At 58.9% G+C, this 17,011-nt stretch overlaps 1 protein-coding gene across 4 annotated transcripts in view; it reads right to left on the minus strand.

Moving 5' to 3' along the window:
• DNM2 (dynamin 2) overlaps positions 1 to 17,011 on the minus strand; it is a 28,620-nt gene that overhangs the window by 3,126 nt on the left and 8,483 nt on the right. Inside the window, exons 7-20 of one of the 4 annotated variants that reach the window (XM_071419024.1) lie at positions 16,161 to 16,303; positions 15,026 to 15,161; positions 13,936 to 14,003; positions 13,368 to 13,506; positions 12,530 to 12,616; positions 12,365 to 12,435; positions 11,824 to 11,853; positions 9,856 to 9,907; positions 8,726 to 8,737; positions 6,527 to 6,640; positions 4,183 to 4,292; positions 3,933 to 4,044; positions 2,709 to 2,873; positions 1,705 to 1,937 (exon numbers count right to left, since the gene is read on the minus strand). In XM_071419024.1, coding sequence (XP_071275125.1) covers positions 1,705 to 1,937; positions 2,709 to 2,873; positions 3,933 to 4,044; positions 4,183 to 4,292; positions 6,527 to 6,640; positions 8,726 to 8,737; positions 9,856 to 9,907; positions 11,824 to 11,853; positions 12,365 to 12,435; positions 12,530 to 12,616; positions 13,368 to 13,506; positions 13,936 to 14,003; positions 15,026 to 15,161; positions 16,161 to 16,303 — 1,472 coding nt within the window. The remainder of the gene's footprint in view (positions 1 to 1,704; positions 1,938 to 2,708; positions 2,874 to 3,932; positions 4,045 to 4,182; positions 4,293 to 6,526; positions 6,641 to 8,725; positions 8,738 to 9,855; positions 9,908 to 11,823; positions 11,854 to 12,364; positions 12,436 to 12,529; positions 12,617 to 13,367; positions 13,507 to 13,935; positions 14,004 to 15,025; positions 15,162 to 16,160; positions 16,304 to 17,011) is intronic. The other 3 variants (XM_071419025.1, XM_071419026.1, XM_071419027.1) reach the window with 3 other exon arrangements.

Consider the following 17,011-nt stretch of genomic DNA (forward strand, 5'->3'; position numbering starts at 1 on the left):
ATGGACATGGGAATGGTCATGGGAATGGACACGGGCTGCAAACGGAACGGGGATGGTCAGCGGGGTGGGAATGGACATGGACACGGGAATGGACATGGGAATGGACACGGACATGGGATGGTCAGCAGGATGGACATGGGATGGGAACAGAATGGGATGGGAATGGACATGGGACTGGTCAGCGGGATGGACACAGGATGGGAATGGACATGGGATTGGTCAGTGGGATGGAACTGGTCATTTGGGATGGACATGGGATGAACATGGGATGGACACAGGATGGGAATGGTCATTGGGACGGAAATGGAATTGGGATGGTCAGTGGGATGGACACAGGATGGGAATGGACACGGGATGGGAATGGACACGGGATGGGAATGGACACGGGAATGGACACGGGATGGGAATGGACACAGGAATGGACACGGGATGGGAATGGACACGGGATGGGAATGGACATGGACTGGTCGGTCAGTGGGGCTGGGATCGCTCATTTGGGATGCACATGGGGTGGCACGACTCAACCCGCACTGGGAGCAATGGGAACCCCACTGCCAACACCCCAATATCCAAGGGAACACCCCAGCACCCACGGCAGTGCCCTAATCCCGCTGAGAACCACCTCAATCCCTCTGGGAACCTCTTGGGAACACCCAAACCCCTCTGGAAACACCTCCAGCCCCACACGGACCACTCCAAACCCCCCAAATCCTGCAGCAAACCCCACAGACACCCCAGGGAACCCCAAAACCGCCCCTGGAGAGCCCCAAACACCCCCGGAGAACCCCAAACACCCTGGATAACCCCAAACACCCCCGGAGAACCCCAAACCGCCCCAGGGAACCCCAAACACCCCTGGAGAACCCTAAAACCGCCCCAGGGAACCCCAAACCGCCCCAGGGAACCACAAAACCGCCCCAGGGAACCCCAAAAGCACCCCAGGGAACCCCAAAACCACCCCAGGGAACCCCAAACACCCCTGGAGAACCCCAAACCACCCCAGGGAACCCCAAACACCCCCGGAGAACCCCAAAACCACCCCAGGGAACCCCAAAACCGCCCCAGGGAACCCCAAAACCGCCCCAGGGAACCACAAAACTGCCCCAGGGAACCCCAAAACCGCCCCAGGGAACCCCAAACACCCCCGGAGAACCCCAAAACCGCCCCAGGGAACCCCAAACCATCCCTGGAGAACCCCAAACACCCCAGGGAACCTCAAACTGCCCCAGGGAACCCCAAACACCCCAGGAGAACCCCAAACCGCCCCAGGGAACCCCAAACACCCCAGGGAACCCCAAAACCGCCCCAGGGAACCCCAAAACCACCCCAGGGAACCCCAAAACCGCCCCTGGAGAACCCCAAACACCCCAGGGAACCCCAAGCCGCCCCAGGGAACCCCAAACACCCCTGGAGAACCCCAAACCACCCCCAGAGAACCCCAAGCCGCCCCAGGGAACCCCAAAACCGCCCCAGGGAACCCCAAAACCGCCCCAGGGAACCCCAAACTACCCCAGGGAACCTCAAAACCGCCCCAGGGAACCCCAAACACCCCAGGGAACCCCAAACCACCCCTGGAGAACCCCAAACACCCCCGGAGAACCCCAAAACCGCCCCAGGGAACCCCAAACTGCCCCAGGGAACCCCAAAAGCGCCCCAGTGAACCCCAAAAGCACCCCAGGGAACCCCGCCGTGCCCAGCCCGCACCTGTGGCCGGGCCCGGGCTGCAGCCAGGTGTCGTCCACGGGCGGGGGCACGGGCGTGGTCACGGTGCTGGTGCTGATGTCGCCGATGATGGCCAGCGCCTCCTTGAGCGCGTGGTACATGCGCAGCATCTCGTCCCGGCGCTGCGCCTGCTCCGCCGACTCCTCCATCAGGCTGCCCTGGTCCGACGACGAGTACAGGAAGGCCAGCAGCTCCGAGTGGATGAAATCCTTGGTCTGGGGGCGGCAGGGGACGGAGGGGACGCGCTGCTGAGGGGGTGGGAGCGCTCGGGTTTGGGGGATTGGGGTGGGTAAGGGTGGGAGCTGGAGGTTTTGGGGGGTTTGGGATGGGTCCCATCCCTAAGTGTCACCCAAGTTCCCCAAAGAGGGGACACCACACCTGTGCTCTGGTTTGGGGGATTTGGAGCAGGTCCAAATGGGAGCTGGAGTTGGTTTGGGTGGTTTGGGATGGGTTCTGTCCCTGAGTGTCACCTGAGTGTCACCTGAGTGTCACCTGAGTGTCACCTGCAGGGCTTTGGTGCAGTTCCCCAAAGAGGGGACACCACACCTGTGCTCTGGTTTGGGGGAATTGGGACAGGGAGGGAGTTGGAGTTGGTTTGGGATGGGTCCCTGTCCCTGAGTGTCACCTGCAGGGCTCTGAGGCAGTTCCCAAGGAGGGGACACCACACCTGTGCTCTGGTTTGGGGGAATTGGGGTGGGAGCTGAAGGTTTTCGGTGTTTGGGATGGGTTCTGTCCCTGAGTGTCACCTGAGTGTCACCTGCAGGGCTTTGAGGAAATTCCCCAAGGAGGGGACACCACACCTGTGCTCTGGTTTGGGGAAATTGGGGCAGGGTGGGAGTTGGAGTTGGTTTGGGATGGGTCCCTGTCCCCTGAGTGTCACCTGCAGGGCTCTGAGGCAGTTCCCAAAGAGGGGACACCACACCCGTGTTCTGGTTTGGGGCAATTGGGGCAGGGTGGGAGTTGGAGGTTTTGGTTTTTCCCCTCACATTGTTGATCATGAGGTGCATGATGGTCTTTGGCATGAGGTCCCGGATGGATTTGTTGATGATGCCCACGTAGGAGTCCACCAGGTTGCGGATGGTCTCCACCTGCCTCTCCAGCTGCGGGTCCATGGAGAACGTGTTCTCCTGGGCGCCGTCCTCGCTCTCCGTCTGCAACGGCCGGGGGGGCTCAGCCCTGGGGGCAGGGGCAGCACGAGGGATCCCCCGGCCCCAGCACTGGGCTCCTGGGCCCGTTCACATCTCTGGGGTTATTCCAGAGCCTGTTCCCATCTCTGGGGTTGTTCCTGGCCCCATTCCCATCCTGGGGTTATTCCACAGCCTGTTCCCAGCCCCATTCCCATCTCTGGGGTTGTTCCTGGCCCCGTTCCCATCTTCGGGGTTGTTCCAGAGCCCCATTCCCATCCTTGGGGTTATTTCAGAGCCTGTTCCCACCTCTGGGGTCATTCCAGAGCCCCGTTCCCATCTCTGGGGTCATTCCAGAGCCTGTTCCCAGCCCCATTCCCATCCTGGGGTTGTTCCAGAGCCTGTTCCCACCTCTGGGGTCATTCCAGAGCCCCATTCCCATCCTTGAGGTCATTCCAGAGCCCCGTTCCCATCTCTGGGGTCATTCCAGAGCCTGTTCTCAGCCCCATTCCCATTCCAGAACCTGTTCCCTGCCCCATTCCTATCCTGGGGTTATTTCAGAGCCTGTTCCCAGCCCCATTCCCATTCCACAGCCCATTCCCTGCCCCATTCCCATTCCAGAGCCCATTCCCTGCCCCATTCCCATTCCAGAGCCTGTTCCCAGCCCCATTTCCATCCTGGGGTTATTTCAGAGCCTGTTCCCAGCCCCGTTCCCAGCCCCGCTCCCAGCCCCATTCCCATTCCCAGCCCCGTTCCCTGCCCCATTCCCATTCCCAGCCCCATTCCCAGCCCCATTCCCATTCCCAGCCCCATTCCCTGCCCCATTCCCATTCCCAGCCCCATTCCCATTCCCAGCCCCGTTCCCAGCCCCGTTCCCTGCCCCATTCCCATTCCCAGCCCCATTCCCATTCCCAGCCCCATTCCCATTCCCAGCCCCATTCCCATTCCCAGCCCCGTTCCCACCCCGGGGTCACTCCACATCCTGGCACCCCCGGGATCCCCCCCCCCCCCCCCAGCAGCACCCTGGGGCTCTCATCCTCCATCCCCAGGGTGCCCTGGGGCGCCCCTGGCTGCTGCCAGCCCCACCTGGTCCTTCTCAGGGTAGACCCCAGCCCGCAGGAACGAGGCCTTCCAGCTGTCCACGTCCTCCTGCGAGTCGCAGGCCAGCTCGATCTGCCGCAGGTCCTTGTACACGTTCCTGCACAAGGGGAGCAGGGCCTGGCGCTCAGGGGAGCCCCAAATGCCCCGGGGATCCCGCTGGGAGCGCAGGAGAAACCACCCAGGCTCTCCGGGAGCGAGGGAAGGGAAAATCCCTGAGCACAGGAGGATTGCCCACCTCTGCTCCGTGTTGAAGATGGCGAAGATGTGTTTGGTGGACATGAATCCCTTCTCCACGTCCCTGATTTTCAGGTTGTCCAGAGGCAGCATGTACTTCTTCTCCTTCTCCTGGCAAAGGGGGCGACAGGAAAGCGGGGATGAGGCTCCTGGAGGCCAAGGACGGGGAGCAAACCCCAGCTTTGGGAGCTGCAGACCCCGAATTCCCGCTGGAAAAGGCGCAGGGCGAGATCCCCAGCTCGTCCCGCGGAGCCTGGGGTGGGGAATTGCTCTGGGAGGGGTCAGGGGTCCCCGTGGGGGCTGCCCTGGGATTTGGGATGGGGTTGGAGCCCGTGGGGGCTGCCCTGGGATTTGGGATGGGGTTGGAGCCCGTGGGGGCTGCCCTGGGATTTGGGATGGGGTTGGAGCCCGTGGGGGCTGCCCTGGGATTTGGGATGGGGTTGGAGCTCCCCCTGCTCCAGCCCAGCTCCCCGGGAACGCGGCTGCGGGAGCCCGGGCGCCGCTTCCAGCTGGACGGCAGAGAAAAAACATCTGGAATTGTTTAGGAGCAGCTCCAGCTCCACTTTTGTCCCCAGATGGTCCCAAAAAGTGACGTTGGCCTTTGTGGAGAGGCCACGAACCCGGGGCCGGCCCCTTCCCCACACACGATTTCCTGACAAACCCACAGAGCTCCTCCAGCCGGGATTTGGGATTCGCTGCCGCGTCAGGAGCAGACAAAGCCACGGCCCCGAGACAGCGACCCCTGAGCCCCCCAAAAACCAGCCCAGGACCCCCCAAAGGGGGCGGAGAGCCGGGCCAGCGTTCCCAGTGCTCAGACTGCGTGTTCAGGCGGGAAGGGATGCGCAGGAGGCTGCCCCAGGTGAGTGGGAACCGCTCCCTTCCCGGGAATTCCTCCTTTCTGGGAATTATCCCTTTCCTGGGAATTCCTCCTTTCTGGGAATCATCCCTTTCCTGGGAATTCCTCCTTTCTGTGAATTATCCCTTTCCCGGGAATTCCTCCTTTTTGGGAATCATCCCTTTCCCGGGAATTCCTCCTTTCTGGGAATCTCTCCTTTCCCGGGAATTCCCTCTTTTTGGGAATCATCCCTTTCCTGGGAATTCCCCCTTTCCCTTCCTGGGAATCGCCCCTTTCCGGGGAACCTTTCCTGGGAATTGCCCCCTTCCCAGGAATTGTTCTTTTTCAGGAATCTTTCCTGGGGATTGCCCCCTTCCCTTCCCTTCCCTTCCCTTCCCTTCCCTTCCCTTCCCTTCCCTTCCCTTCCCTTCCCTTCCCTTCCCTTCCCTTCCCTTCCCTTCCCTTCCCTTCCCTTCCCTTTCCCTTCCCTTCCCTTCCCAGGAATTGCCCCTTTTTGGGAATTGCCCTTTCCCCAGGGCAACTGAGGTCGGTACCCTCTCAGTATCCCCAGTTTTTGGGGATTGGGGTCTGTACCCTCTCGGTATCCCCGGTTTTTGGGGATTGGGGGGTCCCTGCCCTCTCAGTATCCCCAGTTTTTGGGGATTGGGGTCTGTGCCCTCTCGGTATCCCCCATTTTTGGGGATCAGGGTCTGTACCCTCTCGGTATCCCCGGTTTTTGGGGATTGGGGGGTCCATGCCCTCTCAGTATCCCCAGTTTTTGGGGATCAGGGCTCTGTACCCTCTCGGTGTCCCCGGTTTTTGGGGATCAGGGCTCTGTACCCTCTCGGTGTCCCCGGTTTTTGGGGATCAGGGCTCTGTACCCTCTCGGTATCCCCCATTTTTGGGGATCAGGGTCTGTACCCTCTCGGTATCCCCGGTTTTTGGGGCCTGGGGGCTCCGGGCCGCTCGGATCCAGCAGGATGAGGGCACACAGAGCCTCATTCATCCCCAGGCTGCTCCTGCTCCTTCCTTCCCCCTGGAGAGGCCCCGCAGGAAACCGGGAGGGCTCCGAGGGGGGTGTGGGGGGGAATTTGGGGGGGTCTGAGAGAGCCCTGGGGAATGAGGGGGGGTCTGGGGAATGAGGGGGGGTCTGCAGCACCCCATGGGGATCTCTTGGCTCCAGCACCCCGAAATCCAGCGAGGGAGGGGATCGGGGTCACCCCGATGGGGCCAGGAGCCCAACTCAGCTCCCAGGCCCGGCATTCCCCGCTGGAATTCGGGATCTGATCCCCATCCCAAGGATCCTCCTCCCAGGAACCCCAGATCCCATCCCCACATCCCGTTTTTTTTCCCCTTCAGAGCTCCAGGAATCAGGGATTTTCCCCATTTTTCCCTCTGGAATCCCAGATTTTCCCCATTTCCCCATTTTCCCCCCAGAACCCCAGATTTTCCCCATTTTCCCTGGTTTTTCCCTCGGAACCCCAGATTTTCCCCCTTTTCCCGGCCGTACCTCCTCGTCCTTGTACCAGGAGAGCGACTCGGCCGTGAGCACGAACCAGTACTCCTTGGAGCCGCCCTTCATGATGCTGATGTTGTTGATGGTGAGCCAGCCCCGGCGGATCACCTGCGGCACCCGGGGCGGGAGGGAACCGGTCACAGCTGGAGCCACAGCTGGAGCCCAAAGCTGGAGCCCGCAGCTGGATCCCAATTATCCCACCGTGATCCCAAAGCTGGATTCCACAGCTGGATCCCAAAGCTGGAGCCCGCAGCTGGAGCCCGCAGCTGGATCCACAGCTGGAGCCCAAAGCTGGAGCCACAGCTGGAGCCCGCAGCTGGAGCCAGAGCTGGAGCCCAGAGCTGGAGCCCAGAGCTGGATCCACAGCTGGAGCCCAGAGCTGGAGCCCAGAGCTGGAGCCCAGTGATCCCACAGTGATCCCAAAGCTGGATTCCACAGCTGGATCCACAGCTGGAACCCACAGCTGGAGCCCGCAGCTGGAGCCCACAGCTGGATCCCAGTGATCCCACAGTGATCCCAAAGCTGGATCCCACAGTGATCCCGGAGCCATCCCAGCCCATCCCGGGTGCCAGCTGCCCCACCCGGGGCTATCCCGGGCTATGCCAGCCCATCCTGAGCTATCCCAGCCCATCCTGAGCTATCCCAGCCCATCCTGAGCTATCCCAGCCCATCCCGGGTTAGTGCCAGGGCTCAGCGGCCGGAGCGGGAGCAGCCCCGGGCAGGGGCAGAGCCGGGTTAGAAACACACAGGGCAGGGGAAGGACGGAGAGCCAGGAATTTTGGGGAGGGGGTTTTGCCTCCCAGAGCCCCAGAATTGCCGGGAATTGCCGGGAATTTCGATTTCACCTCCCAGAGCCCCCATTCCCAACTGGGAACCAGCCTGGGGTTGGATCCGAGGGGGTTTTAAAGGAACTGGGGTGGGAATGGGGGGGAGAGGGAGGATGAGGCATGGGGAATGTGCAGCGGGAAAGGGATGGGAGCAAAGCCAGAGGGGTGGGAAATGGGAAATGGGGGAAATTGGGAAATGGGATGGTGAGGAGAAGGGGCTGAAGGGAAAAAGGGGATTTGCCTTGGGAGCAGGGAGTGGGAGAGGGGGGAATTCTGAGGGGTTCCATGGAAAAGGGAGAGGGTCTGTGCAGGAGCCTCCGGGAACGGCCCAGGAGCAGGAGCAGGAGCAGGGGGGAGGAAGTTCCTTTAAAACCGATGGATTTTGGGCAAAACAGGGATGGTTTTGGGGCTCCCCGATTCCCAGCTCTCCGCCCTTCCCGCAGGGAATGAGGGAGGGAACGGCCCTGCCCGGAGCTCTGGGGGATCCCAGGAACTTCCAGGGGAAGTGGGAGTGTCTGAAGAGCCGGGAAAGGGCCGGGTCTGCCGTGGGGATCCATGGAACGGGAGGCACAAACCCTCCTGGATCTTGCCAGGAATAAAATTTTGGGAGACCGAGACATTTCAGTGCCCCCGGGAATGCTCTGCCGTTCCAGCCGTATCCAGAGCCGTATCCCATTATCCTGCAGGTTTTTCCTGGCCAGGGGATGGAAATCCCGAAGTGGGGCTGGGAGGGATTCGCTCTCAGACACTCCCACGTTCCCAAAGCAGTGACGGGGTCTGGGGGGAGCACAGGGAATTCTGGCCCAGGAGGGAGGAGCTCCGTGGGCTTGGAGCAGCCGGGCTGGGAATTCCGGGAATCAGGGCAGGGCTGAACCCCAAATCCCTCCAGAAATAAAGGAATTTGGGGGGAGAAATGAACTCCCAGCCTTTCCCTCTGTTTGTTCCCAAAGGAATTGAGGAAATCTCACCCCCCACCCCACCCACAGATGTTTTGGGCTGAATCAGAAAGATTTTGGGCTGAATCAGCAAGATTTTGGGCTGAATCAGCAAGATTTTGGGCTGAATCAGAAAGATTTTGGGCTGAATCAAAAAGATTTTGGCCTCCTGCTTCCCCAAGTTTGGGAATCCCAGCACGAGGCATTCCCTGGCATGGGCCAGGGTCACCCCAAAGCCCCTGGAATGGGCGCAGGGGGGACAAACCCAAATTCCCTCTGGGGATTCCATCCCCCTGCTCCCACCAGCATCCTCCATCCTGGGCAGTGGTGGGGGGGGCGGCGCTTTTTGGGGTATTTTTGGGGGTTTTTGGGACGCTGCTCCTGGCAGGGCCGGGTGCTGTCCCAGCACGATCCCGCTCCGTGGTACTTACCAGGATCTCCCCCTTTGGGCGTGCAAAATTAAGGGGGGAAAAAACACACACAAAAAAACAAAAAAAAAAAAAAAAAAAAAAGCAGGAAAAGGAGATGGGACAGGGAAGGGAATGACAGGAGAGGGAGAGAGCGGGAAGCACAAAAAACAAAACAAAAAAAAAAAAAGGGAGGAAAAAGCGGAAAAACAGCAGAAGAAAACCCGTTACATGCTATTAATGATCATTCCCAGCGTTAAATCCCTCGGAGCCGCTTCCGGAGGGAGCGAGGGCCGGGGAGGGGGCACGGCCGCCCCTGCTCACCCCAACATCCCCTGGGAGCGGGGCTGGGGGGACACGGCGCAGGGGACACCCCGGGGTGCTGGGGGGACAGCCCAGGGACCTCCTGGGACACCCTGGGGTGCTCTGGGGACACCCCAGGGTCATCTTGGGACAGCCTGGGGTCATCTTGGGACATCCCAGGGTCATCTTGGGACACCCCAGGGTGCTCTGGGGACACCCCAAGGTGCTCTGGGGACACCCTGGGGTCATCCTGGGACACCCCGGGGTGATCTGGGGACACCCTGGGGTCATCCTGGGGCACCCCGGGGTGCTCTGGGGACACCCCGGGCTCATCCTGGGACATCCCAGGATCCTCCTGGGACACCCTGGGACACCCTGGGGTGCTCCTGGGCCACCCCAGGGACCTCTTGGGACACCCCAGGGCCATCCTGGGACATCCCAGGGTCATCTTGGGGCACCCCGGGGTCCTCCTGGGACACCCCAGGATCCTCCTGGGACACCCTGGGGTCCTCCTGGAACACCCCAGGGTCATCCCAGGATACCCCAGTGTCATCTTGGGACATCCCAGGGTCATCTTGAGGCACCCTGGGGTCCTCCTGGGACACCCCGGGGTCCTCCCGGTTCCCGGTCCCTCACCCCCCTCTCCAGGGCTGCACCTCCCGCCCGTTTTGTCCCAAATCCTGCTGTTTTCAGGCAGGAATTCTGCTCCCACTCTGCTTTCCCACGCCCAAGCCCTTGGCTGTCAGTGTTTATGGATGGGGCTCGGATGCCCCTGCCCGGCTCAGAGCAGGAGGAGGAGGAGGAGGAGGAGGAGGAAGAGCAGGAGGAATTCCAGGAGCTTCTGGCTGTACCTGGTTTGGGATCGCTCTCTTCTTGTTGGTCTGAGTGTTCCGCTGCTGGGCGCTGGGGAAAGGGGGAAGAAAAATCAGATGTTGAGGTGAGGAAGAGGAAGGTGAGCGAGGGGAGGAGCCGATCCGAAGGGTGGGAATTCCAGAGCCCCTTCCCGAGGTTCTTCCCGAGGTTTGCCCAGGACAGAGAGGGGATGGGACACCGGGGTCTCCTCCTCGGGGTGGGCACTCCCAGGACTCCAGGGGGAGGAGGCTGCAGATTCCCGAGGGAATCCCGACCACCGAGGACCAGGAGCTTCCAGAAACACCCAATTCCCCCTGGGAGGGGGTCAGCACTGGGATTCAGCATTACCTGCACCAGAGGGAAGAGCTACCTGTCTCTCCTGAGCACGAGGGGCGGAACCGTTAGTCGGGAGCGGGAACAAAATCCGGGAAATCCGTTAGAATCCCACCGGGAATGGGGCAATCCCACCCCTGGGAAAGGGCAGCGCTGGGATTCGGGGGGTCTGGGGGGGTCTGGGAGCCCTCCCTGCCTGCCCCGATCCCAACAGCTCCTCCTGGATCCCTGGGCAGGGCTGAGCTGGGTGAGCTCCAGATGAGCTGGGAGGAAAAGCTCCAGGATCCCAAACCCAAGGAGAAGCTCTGGGATCCCAAACCCGAGGAGAAGCTCTGGGATCCCAAACCCAAGGCTGAACTGGGAGGAGAAGCTCTGGGATCCCAGTTGTACTGGGAGGGGAAACAACCCAGCTCCCAAATCCAGAGGAGGAGTTTTCTGGCTCCCAAATCTGAGGGAGAAACTCCCTGGTTCCCAAACCCAAGGCTGAACTGGCAGGAAAAGCTCCAGGATCCCAAACCCAAGGAGAAGCTCCGGGATCCCAAACCCAAGGAGAAGCTCCAGGATCCCAAACCCGAGGAGAAGCTCCAGGATCCCAAACCCAAGGAGAAGCTCCGGGACCCCAATTCCAAGGAGAAGCTCCAGGATCCCAATTCCAAGGAGATGCTCCAGGATCCCAATTCCAAGGAGAAGCTCTGGGATCCCAAACCCAAGGAAAAGCTCCGGGACCCCAATTCCAAGGAGAAGCTCCAGGATCCCAAACCCAAGGAAAAGCTCCAGGATCCCAAACCTGAGGAGAAGCTCTGGGATCCCAAACCCGAGGAGAAGCTCTGGGATCCCAAACCCAAGGCTGAACTGGGAGGAGAAGCTCTGGGATCCCAGTTGTACTGGGAGGGGAAACAACCCAGCTCCCAAATCCAGAGGAGGAGTTCTCTGGCTCCCAAATCTGAGGGAAAAACTTCCTGGTTCCCAAACCCAAGGCTGAACTGGCAGGAAAAGCTCCAGGATCCCAAACCCAAGGAAAAGCTCCAGGATCCCAATTCCGAGGAGAAGCTCTGGGATCCCAAACCCAAGGAGAAGCTCCGGGACCCCAATTCCAAGGAGAAGCTCTGGGATCCCAAACCCAAGGAGAAGCTCCAGGATCCCAATTCCAAGGAGAAGCTCTGGGATCCCAAACCCAAGGAGAAGCTCCAGGACCCCAATTCCAAGGAGAAGCTCTGGGATCCCAAACACAAGGAGAAGCTCCAGGACCCCAATTCCAAGGAGAAGCTCCAGGACCCCAATTCCAAGGAGAAGCTCTGGGATCCCAAACCCAAGGAAAAGCTCCGGGACCCCAATTCCAAGGAGAAGCTCCGGGACCCCAATTCCAAGGAGATGCTCCAGGATCCCAAACCCAAGGAGAAGCTCTGGGATCCCAAACCCGAGGCTGAACTGGGAAAAGCTCCAGGACCCCAATTCCAAGGAGCAGCTCCAGGATCCCAATTCCAAGGAGAAGCTCTGGGATCCCAATTCCAAGGAAAAGCTCCGGGACCCCAATTCCAAGGAGAAGCTCTGGGACCCCCCAGCCAAGGGGAGCCCCCCCAGCCCCCCGGAAGCTGCCGGGTGCCCTGGGCAGGGGGAGCTGCCCCGGTACCCACCCGGTGGCCACGTGCTGCTCAGTGAAACAGCTGGGGCAGGAGAGGAGCAGCAGAGTCCAGAGACAGAGAGAGGTGATGGATCCGGGGGGAAACGGCAGAGAGCAGGGAGTGTGAGCCGAGAGGAAAGAGAGAAAAAAGGGGGAAAAGAGAGAAAACAAAAACAGGAGGAGGAGGAGGAGGAGGGTGGGAATGGAAGGGGCAGGGGCAGGGCGGGCTCCAGGCACCCTGAGCTGGAGTCTGGGAGCTTCCCAGAGGTTTGGGGCTGGAGAACACCAGGAAGAGTCAAGGGAAGGTGTCAGGAGAGCCCTGCCCCTGGCAGGGGAGAGGATGAGGAGGGACAGAGGGGACAGGGAGCAATTCCTGCTCTGGGACAGCCCAAACCATCCAAATTCCCGAGGCTGGAGCTTTTCCCAGCCCCTTTCCCAGAGCCCAAACCTGAGGGGATCGGTGCTGGAGGATGTGGGGGACTCCAGTGTCCCCCACAAGGACAGCACAGCCCCCGGGGCCGTGTGGGAATGGTCCCCCCCGGGCAAGGACTCACTTGGCAAAGCCGATGAAATCCTCGTGGTTGGTGTTGATGTAGGAGAGCTCGATGTCGATGAGCAGCAGGATCTGGGGGAGCCAGGAGTCAGGGAAAAGGGGGGGAAAATTGGGATTTTGAGGGGAATTCCCACTCTGGGGGTGCTGGGCACGGGCTGGGGCTGACCTGGTCCTTGGTTTTGCCCTCCCGCTCGCGGATGTGGGTGGTGACGATGCGCTCGGTCTCCTCCCGCAGCCTGGGGTACGAGCCCAGCTGGAAACCAGGGAAAAAGGGGCGGGAAGAACGGGTGGGATGGAGGCAGGCAGCTCCAAGGGGAGCAGCACCCCACCAAACCCTGCCAAACCTCACCAAATTCCACCACTCCCCATCAAACTCCAGCAAACCCCACCAAACCACACCAAACCCTGCCAAACCCCACCAAACCTCATCAATCCCCCACCAAACCCTGCCAAACCTCACCAAACCTCACCAATCCCCACCAAATTCCACCACTCCCCATCAAACTCCAGCAAACCCCAGCAAACCCCACCCAAATCCCACCAAACCTCACCAAACTCCAGCAAACCCCAGCAAACCACACCAAACCCTGCCAAACCTCACCAATCCCCACCAAGTCCCATCAAACTCCATCAAACCCCAGCAAACCCCATCAAACCACACCAAACCCCACCACTGGGCTGACCAGTCCCTCACTGGTGTTACTGGTGTTACTGGGCTGACCAGTCCCTCACTGGTGTTACTGGTGTTACTGGGCTGACCAGTACCTTACTGGTGTTACTGGGCTGACCAGTCCCTCACTGGTGTTACTGGGCTGACCAGTCCCTCACTGGTGTTACTGGTGTTACTGGGCTGACCAGTCCCTTACTGGTGTTACTGGGCTGACCAGTCCCTCACTGGTGTCACTGGTGTTACTGGGCTGACCAGTCCCTCACTGGTGTTACTGGTGTTACTGGGCTGACCAGTCCCTCACTGGTGTCACTGGTGTTACTGGGCTGACCAGTACCTTACTGGTGCACTGGCGCACGGTGTTGATGAGCTCCTGGATCACCAAATCCACGCATTTCAGGCACGGCTCCTTCAGCTTCACCACCTGCTTCTTCACGATGGCCTCGAAGGCCAGGTCTGGTGTGAACAGCCCCGTCCTGGAGGGCAGGGAGAGGGAAAAGCGGGATTGGGATTGGGATGGGATTGGGGTGGGATTGGGGTGGGACTGGGATGGGATTGGGATGGGATGGGATTGGGATGGGACTGGGATGGGACTGGGATGGGATTGGGATGGGATTGGATTGGGATGGGATTGGGATGGGATTGGGACTGGGATGGGATTGGGATGGGATTGGGATGGGATTGGGATGGGACTGGGATGGGATTGGGATGGGATTGGGATTGGATTGGGATGGGACTGGGATTGGATTGGGACAGAGCCCATCCCAGGGAGGGATTCCCTGACCCCGGAGAACAATCTCCTCCTCAGCAGAGGAAATCCCTCGTCCAGGAGAGCCCTTCCCAGCTTTCCCTGGGAGCCAGGGTCAGGAATTGTGTCCAGGGAAGGAGCTGTGAGGGATACTTGCCTCACCCCGTGGATGTTCTTGATGGCGTAGCTGATCTCCCGCCTCAGGTCCTTCTCGTCGAATTCCATCTGCAGGGAAACGGAGGGGGAATCAGGAATCAACCAGGAATTAAAAACCAGGAACCAGGAATCAGAAATCAGGAATCAGAAATCAGGAATTGGAAATCAGGAATCAGAAATCAGGAATCAATCAGGAATCAGAAATCAATCAGAAACCAGAAATAAGGAATTGGGACTCAATCAGAAATCAGGAATCAGAAATCAGGAATCAGAAATCAGGAATCAGAAATGAGGAATCAATCAGGAATCAGAAATCAATCAGGAATCCAGAATCAAAAATCAGAAATAAATCAGGAATCAGGAATAGAAAATCAGAAATGAGGAATCAATCAGGAATCAATCAGGAATCAAAAATCAGGAATCAGAAATCAAAAACCAGAAATAAATCAGGAATCGGGAATAAAAAATTGGAAATGAAGAATCAATCAGGAATCAGAAATCAGAAATCACTCAGGAAGCAATCAGGAATCAGAAATCAATCAGGAATCAGGAATCAGTCAGGAATCAGGAATCAATCAGGAATCAGGACTCAGGAATCAGGACTCAATCAGGAATCAATCAGGAATCAGGAATCAATCAGGAATCAATCAGGAATCAAGAATCAATCAGGAATCAGGACTCAGGAATCAGGACTCAATCAGGACTCAATCAGGAATCAAGACTCAATCAGGAATCAATCAGGAATCAGGCATCAATCAGGAATCAGGAATCAATCAGGAATCAATCAGGAATCAGGACTCAATCAGGAATCAGGAATCAATCAGGACTCAATCAGGAATCAGGAATCAGTCAGGAATCAGGAATCAATCAGGACTCAATCAGGAATCAATCAGAAATCAGTCAGGAATCAGAAATCAGTCAGGAATCAGGGATCAATCAGGAATCAGGCGTGTCCCACTGTCCAGCAGCCACAGGGCACCCACACCAGAAGGCTGCACCATCCCTGCAGCCTCCCCAGGCAGGGGCTGCTCCGTTTTATCTGCCTCAAATTTTGGGATTTTTACTGGGGAGAGGGAGCCCCCAGTGCTCACCTTGACGAGCTCAAAGGGGAACCTCTCGTGGAAAATCCGGTTGATCCTGGCACCCCCGGAGAGCTCCAGGGTGTCCACCTGGTCCCCGGAGCCCTCGATCCTCTTCTCAAAGTCCACCCCGAACTGCTGCACCATCCTGGGGCAGGAAAACCGGGAATGAGGGAGCAGAAATTCCCCAATTCCTCCAGATGGGGTGGGAGAAGCGCAAATCCCGTGGGAGGGACGGAGCCCGTGCTCCCAGGAGAGATTTTCCCCATCCATCCATCCATCCATCCATCCGTCCGTCCGTCCGTCCGTCCGTCATCCATCCATCCATCATCCATCATCCATCATCCATCATCCATCCATCCATCCATCCATCCATCATCCATCCATCCATCCATCCATCCATCCATCATCCATCCATCCATCCATCCATCCATCATCCATCCATCCATCATCCATCATCCATCCATCATCCATCCATCATCCATCCATCCATCCATCCATCATCCATCCATCATCCATCCATCCATCCATCCATCCCTCCATCCATCATCCATCCATCCCTCCATCCATCCATCCCTCCACCCATCATCCATCCATCCATCATCCATCCATCCATCATCCATCCATCCATCCATCCATCATCCATCCATCATCCATCATCCATCCATCCATCCATCCATCATCCATCCATCCATCATCCATCCATCATCCATCATCCATCCATCCCCCATCCATCATCCATCCATCCATCCATCCATCATCCATCCATCCATCCATCCATCATCCATCATCCATCCATCATCCATCCATCATCCATCCATCATCCATCCATCCATCATCCATCATCCATCCATCATCCATCCATCATCCATCCATCCATCATCCATCATCCATCCATCATCCATCATCCATCCATCATCCATCCATCCGTCCATCCATCCATCATCCATCCATCCATCCATCCATCCATCCATCCGTCCATCCATCATCCATCCATCCATCATCCATCCATCCATCATCCATCCATCCATCCATCCATCATCCATCCATCCATCCATCATCCATCCATCCCTCCATCATCCCTCCATCCATCTTCCAGCTGGGAAGGGCAAATCCCGCTGGGAATTCCCTCTGGAGGGGCACCCACTGCAGCAGGGCTTTGGTTTTCCTGGCGGGGTCGTCGGGTCGGAAGTTCTTGTACTCCTCCACCTCCTTCTCCAGGGACAGCAGCTGGCTCTGCAGCTTGCTGCGCAGCGAGGGCAGCGACTCCCGGATGTGGTTGGTCAGTTGCTGCAGGGGGACGGGCAAAACTTGAGATGGGAGACCGGAAAATTCCCCTTTTCCAGGTGGGAATGGGGCTGTCCCATCCAGAAAATTCCGCTTTTCCGGGTGGGAATGGAGCCCCACCTGGAAATTCCGCTTTTCCAGGTGGGAACGGGCAGGAAGGGGCTGTCCCACCCAGGAACACAGCAGGAATGGAGACCCACCCTGAAAATTCCCCTTTTCCAGAGGGAAGGGGCTGTCCCATCCAGAAAATTCTACTTTTCCAGGTGGGAACGGAGCCCCACCGGGAAATTCCGCTTTTCCAGGAGGGAAGGGACTGTCCCACATAGAAAATTGCCCTTTTCCACCCAGGAACACAGTGGGAAGGGGCTGTCCCACCCGGAAAATTCCGCTTTTCCAGGTGGGAATGGAGCCCCACACGGAAAATTCCGCTTTTCCAGAAGGGAAGGGGCTGATCCCACCCGGTAAATTCCCCTCTCCCGGGCAGGAAGGGGCAGGAAGGGGCCGTCCCACCCGGTGAATTCCCCTCTCCCGGGCAGGAAGGGGCAGGAAGGGGCAGGAAGGGGCAGGAAGGGGCAGGAAGGGGCAGGAAGGGGCAGGCAGGGGCAGGAAGGGGCAGTCCCACCCGGTGAATTCCCCTCTCCCGGGCAGGAAGGGGCAGGAAGGAGCTGTCCCACCCGGTGAATTCCCCTCTCCCGGGCAGGCAGGGGCGGC

This window comes from Agelaius tricolor, unplaced genomic scaffold (assembly GCF_023055355.1).
Source record: "Agelaius tricolor isolate 1412-34295 unplaced genomic scaffold, bAgeTri1.0.p SCAF_97, whole genome shotgun sequence".
Classification (NCBI taxonomy): domain Eukaryota; kingdom Metazoa; phylum Chordata; class Aves; order Passeriformes; family Icteridae; genus Agelaius; species Agelaius tricolor.